The 23,073-nt window shown below is 41.1% G+C and overlaps 1 protein-coding gene across 8 annotated transcripts in view; it reads right to left on the bottom strand.

Annotated features, from left to right (window-relative positions):
• The window catches only part of ALX1 (ALX homeobox 1), a 64,407-nt gene extending 46,967 nt beyond the window's left edge, over positions 1-17,440 (bottom strand). For 6 of the 8 annotated variants that reach the window (XM_085538054.1, XM_085538031.1, XM_085538062.1 and 3 more), the window contains exons 1-3: positions 15,848-16,225; positions 13,293-13,597; positions 9,620-9,748 (exon numbers count right to left, since the gene is read on the bottom strand). In XM_085538054.1, coding sequence (XP_085394180.1) covers positions 9,620-9,748; positions 13,293-13,597; positions 15,848-16,079 — 666 coding nt within the window. In that variant the 5' untranslated portion in view covers positions 16,080-16,225. Of the gene's footprint in view, positions 1-9,619; positions 9,749-13,292; positions 13,598-15,847; positions 16,226-16,615; positions 16,743-17,347 lie in introns of those variants that run through there. The other 2 variants (XM_085538038.1, XM_085538022.1) reach the window with 1 other exon arrangement.
• Between the last annotated feature and the right edge of the window lie 5,633 nt (positions 17,441-23,073).

Here is a 23,073-nt window from a genome sequence, read left to right as displayed (position 1 = left end):
ATGTGAAGGAATGATTTTGGATCCACATGGCACGTGATGAGCATATAAAGAAGAGAAGTAAAGAAGATAGCAGATGACAGCCTATAAGATCCAGAGAATATCTTTCCCTTCTCTTGAAAGTCCAAACTGCACACATTCTATCATGAATTGAGAAAATCAGAAACTCTTCTATCTCTACAAAAGTCTTGCTTTTCTTTTGTACAGGAACAGTAAAATCTTTTAATTGTTTTTTGTTTGTTTGTTTGTTTTTCATGACTACATGTGCATTAATTGCAGCAGCAGTGACAAATTATGATTCTTTCCCTTTCTTCCTGGAGAACAAGTTACCCATTCCCATATCCATGCTGATTCATTCCAGTTGGTTTTGCTGCTATGTCTCTACTGGTTTGGAAAACAGTCAAGACTGTTAAAAAAATCCAGGAAAAAAAAAAACTAATATTTCATGCAGATGCAAACATAACACCATTCTTTTTGATGGTGTTTCCAGGCAATATGGTTAATCTCAAAACATTCTCAACACGATAAATTTGCCTAGAGATAGACCAATGCATCCATGTAGTTTCTAATATGGGAGCTAATTCTGAGGAAGTTCATCTCCAGTGTGTAGGACAAAGTCTTATTTATCTGACCTACACAGATTTCTTTTTAAGAAACCCCATACTAAATGCTTCAGTTGGTCAGACTACACAGATGTGATTATGGGAATAGTTTTCCAATATATATATATATATATATATATATATATATATAGCATATATGAATTTGCCTTTAACAAGGTCATGATGGGAAGACTTCAAAAGATTCAGTGGCTCAGTTTGAAAGTGCCCAATAACCTATGTGGTCTGGAGGTATCAAAAAATCACTCTTTCTATTAGTTTGGTTTTCAGCAAACTCTGTTTAGCACCACTCATTTTTCTGATATTTTTATCCTAGAAAAATCTCTTTCAATTTAACTTCAGTGTGATTGCACAGGTGTAAATGAGAAAAGTATTCAGCCACTAATCCTAGAATATATCAATGTTTTGTTAAAGAAGTACATGAAGAAGCTATTCATTGCTAAAATTTTCAAAGTGTCACCCTAGGTTTCTTCATTAGAGGAAGGAATTCAAATTAGTTAACATAACCTCAGAATTACTTTAAGATGCTAGAAGATCTTTACATCTTCCTTCAAGAGACACTTATGTCTTTGAGAAGTAAACTTTATTCATTTCAAATTTCTACTCATTTTAGTTTGTTGAATGATTTCCCTTTTGATATTAGATGTTAATTTCTCAGCAAGGGTTTACAACATAAATTACTTACAGGGAAATCTAGGTGCATAAGATATTCCTGTATTAAAAATAAATACAGTAATATTTTACAATAAGTCAAAATTATCAGGCCTTCTTCTGGTATGTTGGAAGGAAAAGGGACATTATGTACATGAATTTAAAGAAAATATTTTTCCTCTTAAGCTCTTGTGTGATCCATGAACTATATAAAAGGCAATTCAGAGTCTGTGAATGAGCCTATACATGCAGTACATCTCTGGTTTCTGTTAACATCACAAATAGCTTGAGCTTTGCTCTTGTGTGGTTACCATGAAATTACCAGAGCCCTTCAATATATTTACCTACTGTATATTTTATACACACGCGCACGCACACACACCCTCCCAATAGGGGGAAAATATGTGGAATTGCATAGCTGTGACAAGAATATAACTGGAGAGTTATGGTTGTTAACATGATTATGATGTTACTTCCTAAGCCTATGACCTTCTACTTGACACTGTAGAAGAAAATAAGCTGAGGTAATAGGTCATCCCTCTTGGTCTTTTTGCTTTCTTTTTCAGTAAAAGTACCAGATTCCTAGGGCTTCGGTCTTCTTTCATCAGACCTGGAGAAACTGCTAAAACTCATTTTTCCAAATTTTCCAAGGTTTGCTATCTTTTACACAGCTTTGGTTCTCCCATCACCAAATGTATTGCATTTTAAAGTTTGGGTTTTTTTTTCTCATGCTATTGGAGCCAGCTGCCTGTCCAGACTGGAGACACACACATACAACAAGCACATGCATCTTCTGTTGGAATAGATACGTATTTTAGTGCTCCACACAAATAATAATAATAAAAAATAAAGGCAGACCTCCCTTAAGATATTTAGATATAAACATTACATTATGCAATATACATTAAGTTATTCTATTATAATAAATATAATTTATAGTTGTTAATATTATTATTGGAGTAGTGAGACAAATTCTTTTTATTTTTACGATGTTTCTTTACATTGAAAGAGGGACAACAGTGACCCTAACTGAGCAGTTAAGGACTAATCTAACTGTAAAATCATACAATTGTTGAAAGACTGAATGGCAAGCAATATTTCACTCCTTTCTCTATGTGAAACAACAATCCTTGCACTGCCAGAAAATGTGAAACCTGGGCTTGCACAAGTGGCTGCTTTAAGCAGATAAGACAGATTAAAATACAAGTGCTGTTAAACTGCTCAAAATTACTAGTTTACAGTTTATAATCTGTAGGCTGTTCCTTGTCCATCAGCACAAATAATTTGGCCACCTTTCACTTACCACCAAATTATTTTTTTCCTGGGGTCCTCTCAGGAACATCAAAAGTATGGGTAGAAATGCCTATACTTGCTAAGTTTGCAGAATCATTGATTCATAGAATAAACGAAGCAGAAAATGATTTCTAGAACTATTTCTCCAAATACCTGACAGCAGCTAACTTTGAATTTAGATCAGGTCACTCACACCCTATTGAATCAAGTTTTGAATACCTCTGGATATTCAAATTCAGCAACTACTATGGCCAACTAGTTCCAAGGTTTCACCACTCTCATTGTACTTTTTCTTTAGACAGAATACTTCTTGTTGTAGTCTGTTATTCCTTCTATACTATAGCAGACATTGGTTCTGGTATGTTTGTGAAGATCAGCTACACTCTATTAGGTATAGGCACATATGACAACTGCAACACTTGATTTTCAAATATGTACATAAAATGCAAATTGTCTCAGAAGCTTAGTGTTTCATCTCTAAAATACAAGATGGGCCTATTCAGCTCACATGTAGATCTTACATACTGTGAACTTAATAAAATTTTTGTATAAAATTCATTTTATTCCATGATTAGTCAGTTTGCCAAGATGCAAAATAGTGCAGGATTTGAAAACACATCAAGTTTTGTAGATAAACCAAAACTTCTTCCCCTGCAGTCTCAGGGCCAGATAAAGTAAGAATTAATTACATTTCACATCTATAATATAGTTAAAGACAATACCTCATGCCTGAAAAATATCATTAAAAATAAGATTTTGTCTTGTAATTAACCCCCTGAAGCCATTCACTGAGTTACAGTAATGCATGTTTATAGAAATAATGTAAGAAAATACTGAGACTCCAAGAAGTCTCACCACAAACAGTGATATTTTAGAATCAAGAATAAAGTAAAAAATGAATGAGCAAACTGCACTGAGTGGAATAGACACCACCCATAAAGATGAGAAGTGCTACTCTTGTTGGAAGATCAGCCACAGCAATGCAACAGTCAGCACATCTGTAGCAAGCAACTTACTGCCCAGGTGGTGGCCCAGCCTGAGTTCCATGCTGTCATAGCTAGATAGCATAAGTATACGATAAAGCTTCTTTGAAGCTAGCTCAGATATGTCTTCCACATATACTCCTACTTAATTGGTGTACCCAAAACTTTAATGAACTATTGTGATTAACTGTCATTTGTATGTCTACTACAGTTAAAAGAATTTTTAAGTCATTAAACATGTGGTGTCTAATACTTGCCATATGAAAAATTTAATTGGAGCATGTAATTTTGATTACTGTTAATGAGAATTAACCATATGTACTAAGGCTAGAGAAGAACTGTAATGGTGATCCAAGGGCTTAGCAGATAACATATGTATATTGATACCACTTCTATGCTCTTCTATTGCCTAAACAAATCATGTGACGCCATGCCCTTCGGCATTCTTAAGTGATTTATCAGTTTCATGGATGGAATATAAACTTTAACATCTTCTATTTTTGAGATTTCAATATTGTCCCTCTTCCTATACCCTCTTTCCTGTATCTCTTCAGTTCTCATATCTTAAAAATACTTTTGCCTTCTCTTGTGATTCCCCCCTGCACCACGCTGGATTTTCCATAAGCTAAGTCCTGTCCAAATCTTGCCTGCATTTTCAAGGAAAAATGACAAGCAAATTCTGCACTTTATAGTAGGAAGAAAAGTACAACAGTGTGACAGGAAAAAAAATAATAAAAAATTTAAAAAAAAATCAGAAGGGCTTAGAAGAATAATGAGAAGTGAACTGGACTCATAGAACTAGCAAAAAGAAAAGATGCACAGTGTGGGAATAGACTAGATGGAGTGGAAAATGTGACTGCTTTTCAATGACACAATTCAATTCAACTATTTATTGTCTGCAACTGAGCTAGGCAACAGAGAGAAAAACACACTCTTAGAGATCATCTTACTTATTTTCTATCTACCTTAGGAAGAGACAGTTTCACTGACAAGATTTTTATCAACTTTAAAAGGAACCATCTCTGTCATAAAAGTCCTTATGATTAAGTTTCCTAAGCATGGATAGAGTTATCTCACCACCAACTGCTTTCTCTGTGCCTCTCATAAGCCTTGTTTGTCAGCACCACAATAGTGTCAAAGACATCCCAAGAGATTTTAAATAACACTAGGCACTGTATTTAGCTGACTGGACCACTGAACCAAGTACCACTTGTTAATGAAGCTGTCACAATTTAAACTAAAAATCCACCTGCGTCCGTGACAGGGGCCATGGGCCCCACTTAGTGCAAAACACTTATTTACTAAATTACTATATCAAAATACAAGATAACACAATATGATACAATATAATTGAAAATTGAGCTAACAAATCAAGCAAAATAGGAGAGAGAATGAGTCCCAAAACCGAGAGGCCTACTGTGAATCTATGCAAAACGGTGACGGCTCCCACACACTCCCCTGAATGCCAGAACTCAAAAGAACGTCAGTCTAGCCTGCGACAGAGTTAATATAGAGTCCAGGTCCCGTGACCTATCTCTTTGCTCGTGTTGTTCTCTGGGAGATGTAGTCTTCTTCTGTAAGTTGCAGATTCAGTAAAATTATTCATGCCTTAAATGATGTTATGATGTGGAATACTGATAGCAAAATTATAAAATTATTAAACCATGACAGAAGCCAATGAATTTCTGGAGAAATACTGCACTCATTCCCCCTTTATTAGGATGTTGCCTCCTAGAGATTATATATGTATGCAGAATTTGGACAGGTTAGGAATTATTTAACTTCTTGACAGCTAACTAAGCCACACACTTTGCACAATAAACAGCAGCTAAATTCCACATACTAGAAAAAGGTCATTTGAATCAGCAAAGTTAAAAAAACACTAATCTCTGAAATAAATTGAAAAGTCTTTTTCCTCATTGGAAAGCTTTTCAGGTTAACATAGTCACACAGTGCATAGCAGCATCATGTTCTTAATTTGTATGTGAATAAGATAATTAGTGAAGAGATTAAGCAGGGATGTCCACACACACTGTTGTCCACAATACAGGATAATGTTTCTGATGGAACACAAGTGGTGTGTCCTTGGGAATATATCCATGATGGGACTTAAAGCAAAAATCTTCAGACTTCGAATTCATATAATACACACCAGACATTCACATTTGTTTCTGTTTCTTCTGACACACATCAATAAATATCCTAGGTTTATTTTATCCATTTTCAACAACTCTCTGTATTTTTCAACAGCAAAAGAGGCTGCTTTCCCCCATGTAAGTGGGAGCTTCATAGTCAAGCTAAAGTGATTTGTGTTCCACAGTCTCCAGGAAAATATAGTTACCTGAAAGTATAGCAAAACCTGCCTAATCTTTATGGATGTCAGTGTCACTGTAAGAGTTCTTGTGCACAGGGAAAACAAAGTATCAACAACAAAAAATTGATTTAGCTTCTTGCATTAGTTTTTACACATATGAGATTTTTCCAAGTACTAAATTAATTGAATTTCCTAGAAAATCAGTGTCTAATATGATGATTAAGGTGCATGGTGCAGCTGATGCAATAGAAGGAAGGACTGCCATCCAGAGGGACCAAGACAGCCTTTAAAAGCGGGCCCACACAAACCTAATGAGGTTCAATAAGGCCAAGAGCAAGGTGCTGCACTTAAGACAGGGCAATTCCAGATATGAGTACAGACTTGAAAAAGAACTCATTGAGAGCAACTAGGTGGAGAAGACCTTAAAGTCCTGATGGACAAAAAGCTGAACATGAGCCAACAGTCTGCTCTTGCAACCCCAAAGTCCAACTGTATCCTAAGCTGCCTCAAACAGCTAGCTGCTCTGGCCAACTGGGAGAGGAACGTTATTGTCCTCCTCTGTAGAGGTGGTGGAGTCTCCTTCTCTGGAGATATTCAAGACCTGCCTGGACGCCTACCTGTGTGATGTGGTGTAGGGAACCTGCTTTGGCAGGGGGGTTGGACTCGATGATCTCTAGTGGTCCCTTCCAACCCCTACAATTCTGTGATTCTGCTCTGCTTTTGTAAAGCTCCATCTGGAGTACTGTGTCCAGAGCTGGGGTCACCAGCACGAGAAAGACAGAGCTGTTGAAGTGGGTCCAGAGTATAGCCATGAAGACGACCAAACCACTTGGAATATCTCGCTTTAGGGAGGAAAAATTGAGGGAGATACACACCGTTAGCTTAGAGAAAAGAAGGCACAGGGAGACCTCATTGCAGCTTTCCAGTACCTGAGGGAATAATAAGCAGGAGGGGAATGACTTCTTACATATTCTGATAGTGATAGGGCAAATTTAGATTGAAAGTTTGGAAGAAATTCTTTACTCAAAGGATGGTGAGGCAGTGGCACAGGCTGCCCAGAGAAGCTGTGGATGCCCCATCCCTAGAGACATTCAAGGCCAGGTTGGGTGGGGCCCTGGGCAACCTGATCTAGTGGGTGTGCAACTTTGACCATGGTAGGGGGACTGGAGATGAATGATCTTTAAGGTCCCTTCCAATCCAAGCCATTCTATGATTCTATGATACAATACTAAGATCAAACATACAGATCACAATTTTAAATATCCCTTTCTCCCTGAACTGTAAAATAGATTAATGAGTTTAAAGGCAAATCATATATCAAACATCTATTTTCTGTGAATGAGACATTTATAAATGAATACCTAGTTCTAAACATTTGAATGTAAGACTATTAGGGCTCATTGTGTTTTTAACATGGATTTTCATTTTTGAAAGTGTTCTCACTGGAAATGAGAACACTCTGTATACATGATTCATGTATGGTTTTACTGACCATGATGATTTAAGAATATGAAACTGAAGAATCACTACCAGACTAGCAAGAATGTGAACTTACATTGTCTATTATGTGATAATTTCCTGCATATCTGTTTCCTATTCTCATCTTTTTACAATGTGAAAATACAAAATCAGCTTTTCATAGGGCTTAGATTTTTGTTAATGGTAATTAACAAAAAATTAAATTACAGTTTCCTGTAATTTAAAAGTGTTTCTTTTTTAAAATATTTATTTATTTGTTTATTTATATTATTAGGACAACAGTTTCAAGTACTTGCAAATGACTTAGTTATTCCATTAGGTTATACTAAAAAATACTTCTGCCTGTTGTGAAAATTTATATATGATGTCCCCCTAGAAGTACTAGATAAGTCTAAGTAGAACCAATTAAGTCTAGAAAAATGAGTCACTGGTAGAAAGCCCAAAGCTTAAGTACTACTCCTTGTGTCACAGTTTACCTGTTGTGAAGAGTATCTAGAAAGTCCTTCAAAAAATACTTGAACACACTGACATCAATTAATGCATGTGCATCTGCCTAGGTGTGGTTCACGTTACTGAATGTTTGGGATTTTTGTTTTTGTTTGTTTTATTTTTTGGACTCACTTACCTGAAACTCAGGTAGTTCTCAGGCAAGTATTGAGTCCTCCTATTTTGACACACAGTATATCATAGAATCACAGCATCAATCGAAAAAACACAAGAATGGTCAAGGTGGGAAGGGTGGAGATCACCTGGTCCAACCCGTGCCCAAGGAAGAATACACAAAGCAGTCTAAAATCATCTGTCATTTGCACCAATACAATATCAGGCACCAATAAAATATCCAGGCAGCTTCTGAAGATCTCCAAAGAGGAGATCTCTGGGCAGCAGTGCTCTGTCACCCACACTGCATGTTTCCTGATTTATAGAGGGAACCTTCTGTGTTCATTTTTGCCAGGACCTCTTGTCCTGGCACTGAGAACCACTGAAAAGAGCCTGGCTCCATCTTATTTGCATCCTCCCTTCCAATTCTTAAAAGTATCGATAAGATCTACTCCAAGCCTCATCTTCCCCAGGCTGAACAATCCCAAGTATCATGCAATGGTTTCTGATGTAATTTAGACAAATACACTGTTACCTCATAATATGCTAATGCACAGAGTGATGGGTATCAGAAAGTTTGAAATGGTGGTGCCTATATTCTGAGTTGCTGGAACACAAGCTAGCTCTCTCCCTAACACTGAACTTAGTATCAGCCTTCTGAAAGATAAAGCAGTTAAGTCAGATAGATGAGACAGGAACATGAGGTCTCTAGTCCTAAACTAATCAGATTTAGCAAAGGCAGATCATAACAAAAGCAAACCTATGTAGATGTAGCCAATAATGTTTTTGAATATGAATATATTCCTATGTCTAGCAGAGACTATGTTACCTGATGAACAAGAAGAGTACCAAAATACCAGTAGAAAAGGACTTTACCAGAGGCACACTTTGTTTGGAGCCTTTTCTTTTTTAAAACAATGTGAGAAGCAAAAGACATGACAAGTAATGGTTTCAGTACAAAAGTATTCAATGTTATGAAACAAAAAAAGCAGGAAAACAATGACATGAGTGAGGCAAGGCAAGAAAAGAAATAGGATGAAGAAATGAAATAAACTACTATTGCTCAAGAGAGCTTTATTGTCTTCCTGTCTCCATCTTGAAGCTGTATGGATTCTGTTCTGACCATTGATGGCCATAAAAATGTTTCATGCCAGCAGAAGCCTTATTGGATTGAACTGCCTCTTGAGGTCCATAAAGAAATTATGCATGTTTAATGCATCAGAAAGAAGTTGCCTAATGATCATATGCTTTATGTTTCATCTTACCAAAGCATACACAAGCAGAGTTTTTAAGACAGTTATACCTGAGAATATAAAAAACTCAGAATTGAAGTTCTAGTCTATAATTTATCTAGAATGTGTGTATGGACCTGGAGGTTATTCAGATCCCCACATAACTTTATGTGCAGAATGTAATTAGCTCTACAATCATACAGCCAATCATTTTTAGTACATAGCTTGTGTGAAAATGCAGCTCCTAAGATCATTCATTTAAAAGTACATGTATTTTAGGAGTTATTTTCCAACTCATACTAGAAGTTGGAACTGTTGTTCACAATGGCCACACTTGGCAACTTGTCTAAAGAAAATAAAAAGATAAATTGAAAGTCTTCATGCATCTTCCATGAAGATATATGCTTATAACAAGCAAAAAACCAAAGTACCATTTGGTCTTCAACATACCTGAGGATAGCTCTCAGTCCTTGGAAGAACAGATATATCATAAGTGGCAGCAAAATGGCTCTTAGCTTGCTGGATCTGCCCATAGCGTTCTCTTTTCCTCCATTTTGCTCTTCTATTCTGGAACCAAACCTACAAAAAAAAACAGTCAAGTTATACTCATATACTCAGTTACAAATGTTGTTACTTCTGGATAATTGCAAAGTATATATCACTTCCTTTCTTATGTCTCAAACAAACAAAAAAGCAAACAAAACCACAAAGACAACCAATATAGAGGAATGGTCAGCTGGTCAGGCAATGCTATTTTGGACAGTCAGTAGAACATTTCCAAGTAGCAGCAAGTCACACCATAAAGAGACTTTATCTTAACTTCAAGTGACCACTCACTTGATATGTCTACCCATGCTGTCTCTTGGTGGTATATATAGTCTTCATTAATTGCATTAATGAAAAGAAAGGAAAAGTTCGCACCAAGACTATCCATATAGTTTCTATAAGGAACGTTCATAGCTGTCAGTGAAGGAAGATAACAAAAAAAAATAAAAATCATCAGACCATAGTTTATATTATGATATTTTCCTTCTTGTGTTAGGAAGTTCTATGTTTTTGACAATAGAAGACTAAAATAAAATAAAATAAAATAAAATAAAATAAAATAAAATAAAATAAAATAAAATAATAAAACACTTTGATTACAAAATAATTTATTTGTGAAACAGTGCCTACTTATCAGCTTAAGGCTGCTTTATTTATACTAAAATAACCTTTGAACAGTTATATGATATTTTGAGTGTCACTTGTTGTCTCAAATCTATTATTTATATGTTTTCACTGTTATTTGACATTCGGATTTTTTCCTTTAAGACAGTTTGCTTTGGGTTGGGTAAGACTCATCTTGTTTTATTAAAGAGACTGCTAAGGAAAGTAATTGTTCCTTCATAAAAGTAAAATTATCTAAGTCTTTATTGCTCAGCAAATTAATTGTTGTTCTTTTTAAGGAGTCATGCTATTAACAGAAAGTTGTGGGGGTTTTATAATAGAAACAATGGCATTGGCTAGCCTTCCTCCTATTTAGGAGAATGGTTGAACCTATCTGAGTAGGTACATACATTAATACTTCTGTAAACAGTGACTGGGAATCCCATTTTGAGGGCTGTTTTCTGCTCCTTGATGGTAGCAATACATGTTTTGTAATTTCTTTTTTTTTACTTCAATTTTTGGAGAACTCAACTTTCCTTTGATGCAACCAGATCGTAATTTTTCTCATTTTCATTCTCAAGGATTTGTTGGAAATTTAGTATGTACAATCATAAAATGCAGCCAGCAATCAAAGCAAGGCCCATGCATGTAACTGCTGAGTGCATATTCTTAAGAGCTTTACTGGTAAATCTGTATTATTTATTATGCCTGAGGCTCAGCAAAAAGAAAAGTAAAGGAAAAAAGAATTCTCCTGTCTCCACAGGAGGCACCAAGAACACACTAAGGGAATTTAGTAATGAGGCTCTTTCATTGAAAAAAGACCTTGACAATCTCCTTAAAATGGGTGCCAATTACTTCACTGACATGCAGCAGGAAAGAGAACAACTTAGATAAATTAAGTTCAGGTTGGCTCTCTCTGCATGTATGCGGGACAAATATTAAACTGGATCTTGATGAAATGGCGGTGAAGGGAAATGTGGGCAAGGTATCCAGCTGATCATTCTGCTAAACTAAATCAAACAATTTGCTTGAATTTATAGTTGCTAAAGGAGAAGAAAAAAAATAAAAAATTCCTTTGACAATCCCCCAAAATGTTTCTGTTTACATCGCTTTACTAGAAACTGACTCTTGGCAGAGATAAAGTAACCATTTGCCTCCACAAAGCAATGTAAAAATCTGCTGCTTGTTATCCTCGAATTGCCAGATGCTTGCCTCTAATGATGTAAGGCTTTGTAAATTGCTTAATCTTGTGATGGAATACTGTTGCTACTCTGAATAAAAATGATCACCATTTCCTTTCATATTTAGCATATAAGAAATGCGAAGATCACTTATCTTTTAAGGGGAAAATGTTTATAAAGGAAACAGATAGTCTGTGAAAGTCTGGTGCAGACACATATGTTTTCATATTTACTCTCTTATTTCTAATACTTTCACCATATGAAGATTCTAAGTCTTAAGGAACAACGTGAGAGAAAAAACAAATTGACAAATTTTACTCCATTCTCCCCTCCCTGTTTCGTCTGTTAATTTATTTTTGGACTAGTTCTCATTATTCCAGAATTATGCAATTGTAAGAACAGCAATTTAACACTGTAACAACCTTTTCTTATTTTATTTTATTTTATTTTAAGACATAATTAAATCCTAATGAATACAAGTCACACTTGGAATACCATCCCAGATTCAGAGGGGAGGGATTGTGCGGAATCTAAAGAGTTGAAAACCACCAAACTGAGTTCTATTGGCATCACTGATATTGTATTGGTGTAACTGACAGATGATTTTAGACTGCTTTCAGATGACAACAGTGAGGATGCCATCTGGTTGAGCACACATGAAAAGAGCACTTCTTTATAAAATTAATTAGCAGAGTTCATTTCTGAAAGTGATCCTGATTTAATTTCAGTTGTATGCATGTGTGTTGACGTCTATTTCTCTATATGTATGTGACAGTATGTGTTTCATTACAAGTTGTTAAGTTGTTATCATATTCAAGCCATTAAATTGAAAAAATCAATTCCAGTCTGCAAGAATCTACAGTACTGCTATTCCCTAAATTGAGATGTTGAGTATTACCTGAACAGGAAAGATCTCTAAGAACTGTGTAAGCTTGCAAAATGCAATTCACACGCTTTTCTAAAGGAAGATCTCTTAGTGGAGGAAGGGATGTATTTCCTGGACATTTCACTTCTTTTCTCAGCATTATACATCCAAAGTCACAAATATTATTTGGATTAGTGTACGTGCACATACTGAATGAATCAGTTTCATATGCAGTTAGAATATTCAGATACTGCACTGTTGCCAAAATACATTTTGTTCCAAAAATCAGAATAACATTACCCATTGGATATGCAAGTTTAAAACAAGCAAACGTACTTCTCAACTTTCCTAATTTGAAGCATGCAACAGAGATGAGCGTACCATGTTCTTGTATTACATATATGTCATGCACACTCACATAAAAACTCGCACACACAGACATTTATAAGTACGAGCAATTCCATCGCTTACTCTTTGGATATAAGCAAGGAATTTGAGTGCTCTTTAGACTTGTGCTTTTTATGATATAACACGTGCAGATTCCTCTATGCTCAAGTTCTGTATCCTCAATAGTCTGAACTACTTAAAGCATATTTCTTTAATGGGATCTTTACACATTAACACGTAATGCCTTTGGAGCCTGGCATTCTGACATTAAAGCACAACTACCAGATATCAGAAGCGCTTTCATACTAATACTGCTCCATCATACCTTAAGAAAGTTGCTAACGCAGTAACAGAAACTATTTAAAATATATATAATAATAACAGCATATTTTAGCGTTATAACACAGCTTATATCTAGAAAGAAAAAAATAGAGTGATCAATTTATGTTAGTTCTGTGGGCTTTTGTACAATCCCAAAGAGTCATTTCTCAGTTCTTGTAATGCATAAATTGTCAAGGAAATGCTTAAATTTGGTTCCTACCTGGACTCTGGCCTCAGTGAGCTCTGTCCTCAGAGCTAGCTGCTCCCTCACATAGACATCAGGGTAATGAGTTTTCTGGAAGACTTTCTCCAGTTCCTCCAGCTGCAAACTGGTGAAAGTTGTTCTGTGTCTCCTCTTCTTACTGCTGGAGACATTGCTGTCACACTTATCACCTAGTTCATCCAGTTCCCCCTTCTCCTGCATCCCCTTCACCGGAGACATCCTCAAGTTGCTGCAGTTGTCCAAGGGCCTATTCAGCTCTGTGTGAAGAGGCTGTCCTTCCACTTTAGTAATCCCATAGTTCACTGTACACAAAGCGGGGAGGGAAATAACTGATAAATTAGGAGCTTCAGAGGGAAGGGTACATATAATACTGTTTAATAGGGAACCAGATTCTGTGTATGTGTATTTCTATGTGAGATGGTGTGAAAGGAATCTGCAGTGTTAAACACAAGTAGAATAAGAGTATTAAATCACAGTATTTAAACTGAACATTGTATTTTAAAATATCATCTAAAATATTTCAGTGTAAAGACAGCACTTGAGTGTTTTTATGCTTCCACTAAAGTGGGTAATAATCCATGAAATTGGCTTCAACTGGAGTTGCACAGATAAGAAATCTTAGTGCAAAACAATGTTACCTATAGATATATATAAAGCTATTGGCAAATGCTCCTTTAGACTTGGAAGCAGATAGGCAAAAGTCCATTTGTTTATATGAAAAAAGAATAATTTTAGTGTAAAGGAAATAGTTGCAAACTGACAAATAAAGACGTAAATGAAACTGAAAATCAACTTCTCTTTACAAACTCAATAGATTCCACATACATGCCCTTGGATTTGTAAAGTGGAATTGTTTCCAATTAAGTTTGTTATGGTTAGAAAATGTAGAGAGTTTCTGCAAAATGTTAACATGTTAAAAGAGACTGTTGCAAATACTTTGTGTAAGGATTGCTGGAGCTATTTGTCTTTAGGTAAAATCTGAGTGGTAGAGACAAGAAAAACAACTGTGTAGCGTCTTAACAAGAAATCAAAGCATTTTCTATATTTCTGCTTTTGCACACCTCACATGAAAACAAAGACTTGCAATGTGTTACAGGATTCAAAAGGACTTCTCTTTACTCTCAGAAACAGGCAAAGAAGAAAGAAAAAAAAAATAAGTTTGAAATTGTTGAAATTAGAATTTAGACGGCTGTCACGTCACATAGAATAAGGAGCCTGCTTTGGAGTTTTCTTGCCTTCTCAGTAATTTGTTTTCTTTCAGTCAGGAGTGATTTGAACCAAACAGAATTTTGAGATACTTACCATCAATACGTACATAGATAGGAAATACCCCCAACGCCCTTAGGGCACACATTAAACGAGCTAATTTAGAAAGTTTTCAATGTGTAAATCAATTTTCCACAGGTTTTCTAAGTTGCACTTGCAGAACTCTGTCATTATTTCTTACGGACTGTTTGGTACAAAAGGGATGATCTCAAAGAAAAAGAAAAAAAAAAAGAAAAAAAAATAAACAACAACAATAAAACCTCAATATCCATATGAAGCCAAAAATGTGGGATATGGTAAGTCTCATTAAGGCAGCTGATTTTAACCATTTCCGATACTGCTTTAGAACAGGCTTTTAATTTAATTTTATTTTTTTTCCCTAAAAGTGAATTCTACCTGGGGGAAATACAGGGCAAAAATTCTGGGTTGTTTATAAATAAAACACAGCTGCCGAACAGCTAGGAAAAATAATATAAAAATAATGATAATAATAAAGAAAGCACAAATAAATACCCAAAGAACTAATATTTAACAGCGTCGTGTGAGTGACCTAAATCGTTTTCAGTCCGTACAAAGAATCACACACCATGTCGACTGCACGTTATTCAGTGGCTTAGTAAAAATAATAACGAATAATAATAAAGATAAATACTATAATCTCTGAGAGTTATTTAAAGAGCAGAACACGACCAAGTGACCTTCCGTTTCCAACCCGCGGCGGTGCCTCTTTGATCCGGCGGGTTTCGAGCCCGCAGCCTCTGGCCGCTCCTCCTAAAGCGGTGGAATGGAAACCCCGAGCTTAGTCAAGCGCGGAGCGGAGAGGCGCGGGGCGAACTGGAGGCAGCGCCCGCGGGCTCCCTGCAACCTCCGCCGGGGCTACGGCCGAGCTCTTCCGCTCCGCCAGGCCCCGCTGCTCCGCCGCGGCCCTTCCCCGGCAGAGTTGCCCGGGTCCTTCCACCCTCCGTGCCGTCAGTTCCACTGGCCGGGCTGCCCGTCCAGCGGAGGGGGTGAAGCCCAGCAAGCCCAGTGGCTTTGCTCGGTGCCAGCGGAGAGGGCAGCAGATAATAGCACTTCCAACCCAGAAGTCGCCTTTTCTCGTTTTTTTTTTTTGCGTCTCTGTTATCACCATTATTCTAACTGACGTTACTGATAGTGTTGTTATAATTATTATTTAGCAAGCTGCACCTCGTATGCCAGCACCCAAAGGTTGTGGAGCTGCCCCCACTCTCCAGGGCAGGAGCAGAGACACAGCAGGGAAGCAGAACACAGCTGGACTGCTGTCTTACCGTTGTTGTCCTGGCAGGGCGAAGTCCTGTCCAGCCTCACATGATGCTCAGCCCTTTGCAGAGGGTTGAAGGCCTGCACGCATTTGTTGCCTGACGTTTTGCTGTAAAAGGACTCATTGTCCAAAGTTTCCATAACGTGCTCCAAAGTGCCTCCTGCTCCCATATAAAAGTCACTGTTCTTGCTCGGCTGGCTCTTCAGGGCAAACTTCTCGCTCAGAAAATCCATAATCATCTAAGGCTGCCGTAGAGCCTCTTCCCTAGACAGAGGCCGGACTGTGAGAAGGGAAAGGGGGAGTGGATGGGAGGGAAGAAGGGAGGGAGAGGCGTTCGGAGCTCAGGGAGCTGCTTTCCCTCCGAGCCTTTGATTTGTCTTGTCTTGAGAGGGGGAACCTGAAGTTGCTTTATATCTTGAAGCTCAGCGGGACTCCTTACGCAACCTCCCATTTCTAATGAATATGAAAATCGGCGAGTGCCGTAACTCCACCCCGGGTCCCCCAAGACCTAATCCCAACACAGGAGGGAGTTCCAGGCCCGTTTTAGACAGACAGATGTGTTTCAGACACACACACACACATACACACACGAGCGTGCAGGGAGGGTGAGGGGAGACGGGAGGGAGGGAGAGAGGGAGGAACGTGAGAAGGACATTTCCCTTCTACGACCCAATCTCATTCCTCTGGGGATCCCGAAATGAGAGGAATCTCTCGCTTCCCTCCCTCTTTCTCAACTCCCCGAGAGGCGCAGCTCGGGGACTGCAGGAGCACATACCCTCGAGTAAAGGATCTCCTGTAATCAATCCGACTGACGCTCAGTAGCTGTAGTCCTGCTCTCTGAAGCGGCAGCGAAGAACCGGTGCTCTTTCTTCCCTTAATAGCTCGTCAGTTTGGTCCTAAAGCTGAAGAGAGAAAAAAATGTCCGTGCAGTGGGGATGGGAAGCAGAGAAATAGAAAAGCAAAAGTTGCTGAGAAGCTGTCCTGAAAGGGAAATTGACTTCCATGCAGCAGACTTGCAGTCCACTTCTGTGTGTTAGTGTGAGCTGGTTAAACAGAGAATGGCGAAGCAGAACCTAAAGTAGTAAAAAGAAGACACGATTTTGCATGCATGCATTCCTGTGAATACTGAATATGCAGAGATTTCACCCAAAGTATGAGCAAAGTGTCTCGTTCCTTGGTTCACTGGCACATAGGCAGGATTTAAGGCACAGATTAGGCAGAGCTAGGGAACTGTTTGACAAGACCCACATTGCACAAAACTGTTAGGCAAGACACACATTGCTCCCTGCTCCCAGAGAAAGGAAGTTACTCATAAGAGTAACACAAATCAGGTCTGCAATCTGTACAGAGCAGTGCTGCAAGACTGTGGACCCGAGTGCATCTGTCTCACTGAGGCTCTTTTAGAAATGAGTTAGGAGAACCCTTCCCCCATGGTGGGGGGAGATGAGCAGCCTTAATGAGCAACAGAGATGTAGGTGCGGTGATGGTCAGCCAGGGCTACTGAGACCTTTCCTGTGAACCCAGCCAGAGGTGATAAGAAGGCCACTTCGGGTCCGGTACACTTCTCAGCAAGCAGCTCCACTCCTCCTTCTGCTGATCTCTAGGTAGATATTTTCCATATATATATATATATATATATATGTATATATATATATATATATATACCCATATATATATATATAAAAGAATAAATAAATGGGGATAACTGAACGAGCTTTCCCCTCGTCGACGCAGTATACAGCTGCCTTCATCACCCCACTTGCCCCACCAGCACCCAAACGGGCGCACCGTGCCCTCCCCGACAGCCGCAGAGCTGTACCGCAGGCTGCAGCACCCCTCACCCCGCCCGCCCCGTTCCCGGCGCTGCCTCGGACACCGCAACCGGGTGAGCGCGGAGGTGGCGGGGGGGAATCGGGGATGACGCGTATGTTTGGGGTTGGAGTCTGCTTTGGCCCTCTGTAAATGAGCTCTCGCGGACAAATGGATGGGGAGCGGATTCGTGCAAAGGGGTCCCAGCGAGGAGCCGGCCCGGTGCCTGGGTCCCCTCCCTGCTCTCTGGATTTTCTTGAAGAAGCGGCATTTTCCGCCTTGCACTTTTAGGAGCAAAGCCTGCTGCAGATCCGAAGAAGCAGATGCTCTCCCCTTCCCCATCCCCCCTCCTCGGTCCCACCGCCCGCATCTCCGTGTGCCGGCGTTCCGGCAGCTTGTTTATAACTGTGCCTTAAAAGCACTAAATGCCTTGGGGGAGGGAAAAAGAAAGAAAAAAAAAGTAAAAAAAAAAAAGTAAAAAAAAAAACAAAACTGAGCTCTCGGTGTCTTTTAAATGAAAGACACATGCAACGCTCTTGCAGCTTGCAATCCACTTTTATCCCAATAAACGTCCCTCTTTAAAGGCTGCTAGTAAACCCTAGGGGTGCTGAGGACAAGGAGCATCTCATGTGCCCGTAAAACCGTAAACCCCAGCTCCCAGCGGCAGCAGCACAGCAGCGGGGCTTTATGCAGTGAGACCGTAGGAGCGCGGATGCCCGCCCGGGTGACACGCGAGTCCCGAGAACAGCCTCGACGGCGGCGCCGTTCGCTCCCTCCCGGTGGCCCGGAGCGGCCGCGCACCGACGGCAGAGCTCGCAGCGGCGGGGGCAACCCCTGACTCGGAGCCACTGCAGCGTCTTCCGCGCTGGACTGAGAGCAAAACCCTCCCGCAGCGTCTTCACCCCGGGGACGGCTCCGCTCCCTCCTCGCCCCGTCTGCGCTCTCAGAGTCGTAGTTCACACAAAGGTGTCGCACCAAGGGCTGAAGACAGGGAGCTACGCGAGGTACAGCCGCCCTCACACAACCACTCTTGGCACAAACAAGCAAATAAACAAACATACAAATAAACAAACCACGGAGCCGCTTCTCAGCGTGGTTACCTCCGGCACCCAAATTCTGCTCTCGTTTACCTCTGCGCACCCCAGCTGGCTTCAAAGGGTAAAAGGGATGCAAGCCGAAGGGAGAACTGGCTCCGAGCGTGGCATTCGTTCTCCTTAAAAGCTTGCGAGCAGAAAGCTGACTTCAGCAAACCAAAACCATTTTAAAAGAGTTTGGACGGGTCCTGGGGGAGAAGGCGGCAAAGAATTTTTTTTTTTCTTTTCTTTTTTTTTTTTTTTTTTTTTTTTTTTTTTTTTTTTTAAATTTTGCGCTGAGGAGAGACAGCTTTGAAAAGCATCTTTCTTCAGGGAGCGCTCCCCTCCGGCAGGCAGCCCGGTTATTAAGGGCTGCGCGCAGATGTGCCGCTGTGTTTCCAGAGATGAAGTATCTCCTAAACCTTCTGTGAAAGGGTGTGAGGTGTGATGGAGAGACGTTTCGTGGCCAGAGGTGGTGTGAAGGAGCGCGCCCCCGCCGTGCTCTGGGCTCCTGGAGGCACTCCGTCCCCTGGGGTGAGCCGGGGAGTGGGGGGCAGAGCACGGCGGGGGTGTTACCGCTCAGCACCCCGGGGCTCCCTGCGGGGAGCGCGGCTGCCGCCTCCTCCGCCCTCGCATTCCTCTGCCCTTCCTGAGCTCAGCACTTATTGACCCTAACGGAAGAATTAGGATCCCGCATAAATCGCACCGACTGCAGGCGTCTCGCTGCTGGAAGGAAAGAACGAGTTCGGGAAAGAAATGTGAGCGCGGGGACGGGACGGGATCCATCTCCCCTCATAGGACGCTCAGCTCCGGCTCAGCGCTTGCCGCTCCCAGCCGGGACAGCATTACCACTCGTTGCGGGGATCTCCGCCACGGTTCCCTTCCAGTTCTTCATTCGTTTAAATAAAGTGAATAAGTGACAGCACGAACACGGCAGGGGGTTCCCTTTCCAAACGGCCCAGGAGCTCTCATCCCCAAATCCCCCCCGCCCCCCATTTCTAGCACCTTTATTTAGCTATGGATGTCTGGACATAGAAAATATACATTTTAGTTTTGAATCTATTCTGTTCTCTTCCGCCCAAGAGAGTTAAAACACGTAGTGTTCATGGGGAAATTGGAAGAAATCAACATTGCCTGAGAGTGAACTAAACGAATCTGGGGTTATCATTCTCTTCCCTACGCACACACACTCTTCGGTTATGCAGAAAATTGGGAAAGAGAGGCTGTGAAGGTGCTTCATGGGAGCTATTCTGGGAAAAGGAGAGAGATGATTTCGTCGAACGGGACCGAAAATGCCAACAGCTGCAGGGGGAATAGGGTCCGTGAAATAGGAAGTGAAATGAAGACAGGTGCCCGTGTGGTGCGGAGTTTCCAGCAGCAGCCACACCTATGCCAAGGCAAAGTCACGCAGGGAGTCCTTTTATTTATTTATTTATTTATTTTCATCTCTTTCCCTCTCCCTCCAACCCCCCCCTCCCCCCCCCCCCTTTTTTTTTTTTCGCGTTAGACCAGCTCGGGTCAAGGCTAAAGCAAAATCCATCGAGAAATGCGAATCCCCGTGAATCCCCATGCCCATCGTTCAGTCCCGGCAGTGTCCACCCCTCCTCCCCACCAGGGCAGAGAGAAGGCTCAAAAGGTCCCCTCGGGGCTCCTCCCGAACCTCCCGAATATCCCTTGCGGATATACTTGCGGCAACCCCAAGTAGCAGATTCATAACCTCGGCTGAGTCCGAATACTCCAGACATCCTGCTTGTGTGAAGGAACCACGTGAAGTATTACTTATTACAGAGAATAAAAAAGGGGCAATATATTTCAGTGCACACTGATACAAGTTGGGTTTGGAGAGCTGTTAGGTTTTTTATTTATTTATTTATTATTTATTTATTTTATTTTATTTTTGAATGCGAACATCGTCGTTCCAATGTTTAAAAGCAAAGTTTGTCCTTCGTACCTCGGCAGCCAAGTTACAAAAAGGTCCAAATCCAGTTCCCGTTTAACGAACTTTCTTTCTTAAGGGCTCTTTCTGTACACCGAAGAAAACAAAACTCCGTTCTAGTTCAGGAGGGCTGTTTTACAGTTTTTCTGCACAGAGGGGAAGTGTTTCATTGACTTCGTTTAGAGAGGCTTTACCTAAAGCCTGCGACCTGGAGCTTCACACATCACTGAGAGCGCAGGAGCAAATGGGTTTCTCGTTCGTCGGGCAAGTCGATGCCGGTGCTGATTGAGCAGAGGGGTACCGCTCACTCCCGGCAGTGCTCAGGGACAGTGCAGAGACAGAGAAAGGCCGCTCCTCGTTCCGCCGGGCCGGAGCCTGGTGCATTTCCCAGCCTGGAGGTTTAGACTCTCCCAGTTATTGCCCACAACCCAGCCCAAACGCAGTGACAGCAGACCTTTCACAGTTCTTGTAGCTTGGCGCTTTGACAATCTCTCAGCTGCTAGGGGTGTTCCCCATAACACACTTGCACAGATAAAAAGGAAGATTTCAGGGGAAACAGATGCAACTGGTGCACAGGAAACTTCCCCAGTCCCGGTCCCGACGGATGAGGGAAGCTTCGAAGTGTCGAAGTTGGTGCAACTTCGACGCTTCTTTCAATACGTAGCGACACTCCTTAAGCCATCTGACGTTTCTTTCAATAAAAAAATTGAACGAGATAATGCTGTGTGTGTGGGTTTAATGTCAGCGCCACAGGAAATCTCAGCAGAGATGCTCTTTAAAAGCAGATCAACCTCTTATCTTGATCTAGTTCAAATTATAATGAAGCCTACTTACATATGTGCTATGAAAACAAATCCGACAGGAGTTTTATCTCTGTTTGTGTGGCTGCCGTTACAGCTCTTTATCAAGGGGAAGGATTTGAACGTTGGCCGTGGGACTCTCGGCAACCTGGCACTAAGCGGGAGGAAGAGACCTCGGATCTAACTCTTGCTCAACACTCTTAAGTAAAGGGAGCACCCCGCTTCTCACAGAAAAAAGACGCAGTCTCTCCCTGCCCTCAGCCCAGACGGGGCCGGGGGAGGCGGCTGTCACACTGCCTTCGCGGGGCACCGCTGCCGGCTGCAGCCCGTTCTGTAGCACTGGAGGTGCCCCACAAGACCCAGAGCCCGTCCCTCCGCCCGCCCCCTCCATCTCTTGCACATCATAAGAGATACGCGCGGTGTGAAATGCATCGCATCAAAGACGCAGGAGGTTTAGCAACAAAATTCATACGTGGAAAAGAAACTCAACAGTACGTTAAAGCAGAAAATTACTGATCTTAGCATCCTCCCCCTCCTGGGAAATGAGTTCTTATGTGATTTATTTCTTTTGCACGTTTACTTGCTTCACCCAAATGAACTCATTGTAATTTTTAAGTGTAGGAGACATTTAAAGAACTACAGCTGATTTTTTTTCTTTCTATTTCATTCGATCTCCCACAGCGCACCCGCTCAGCTCCGACAGCCAAGCACCGAGCACTGCCGCACCTTTGCAAACGAGCAAAGCAGAAGCAGAGTGCTCCCCTGCGAGCAGCGCGGTGTTCCCTGTTGGATCCCCGCTGGCAGCTTGATTAATATTGAGACAGTTCCGAAAATATACGGGCAGGATTGCCGCAGAGACCCCGAGGCTCCGACTGTATAGAGGGGCCTGAAGAGTGCGTGGGGGCTCCCTGTCATCCCGGATGAATTGATTTCTTTTAGGGCATGAAATATGGATCGACATTCTGGTTTCCAAGCACGAAGTTGAAGGAAGGTGTGAGACAGAAGGGACAGGGGTTAAGAAATAGAACCCTGTTCAGGTCAGAGGCACCAACAAACGGATGCATTGAGCTGCTTTGACAGGGACTGCTAGTTTTTAAGACTAGTTCGCTTGAAAGAACAGTTGCTATTTTATTTTTTTTATTTTTTTTCAATGCGATGTGTGCTAGATCCGATTAAAGAACGTGTAATTCAGCGATGCTGAAAGCCGCAGAGCAATTTTGTTCCCGTCTTTCAGCAGTGGGCTCTGTACAGTCTCTGCCTTATTTTGTCCTTTGCTGAGAGCCGCCTGTATCTTTGGGAACGTTCGTTTGCATTAAGGAACATCTATCCCCGAGCCTTCAACCCTCCGCCCTTCTCACCAGAAACGTCCAGATGAATACAAAAAAGGACTTAGTGGTTAACCGATATGCTGCTAATATTTCATCCACGGGCCTCCCCCTCCTCCCCTCTTATAGCTCCAGCTCTTGGAAAAACAACATATTTTAAGCTTTCCACATAAATATTGGTATTGGCAAATAAGGTCGGCCCCCAGTCTATGCTTAGAGACAGTCTTCTTTTTGTTTCCACCCGAGCAATCAAAATTAATCCACTGTATTACAAATTGCTGCGGTGTATT

Source organism: Coturnix japonica, chromosome 1, assembly GCF_054131305.1.
Source record: "Coturnix japonica strain WE chromosome 1, WE-NBRP24, whole genome shotgun sequence".
Taxonomy (NCBI): Eukaryota; Metazoa; Chordata; class Aves; order Galliformes; family Phasianidae; genus Coturnix; species Coturnix japonica.
Note: the sequence above shows the minus strand (reverse complement) of the source record. Positions and strands in the feature narration are given on the sequence as shown.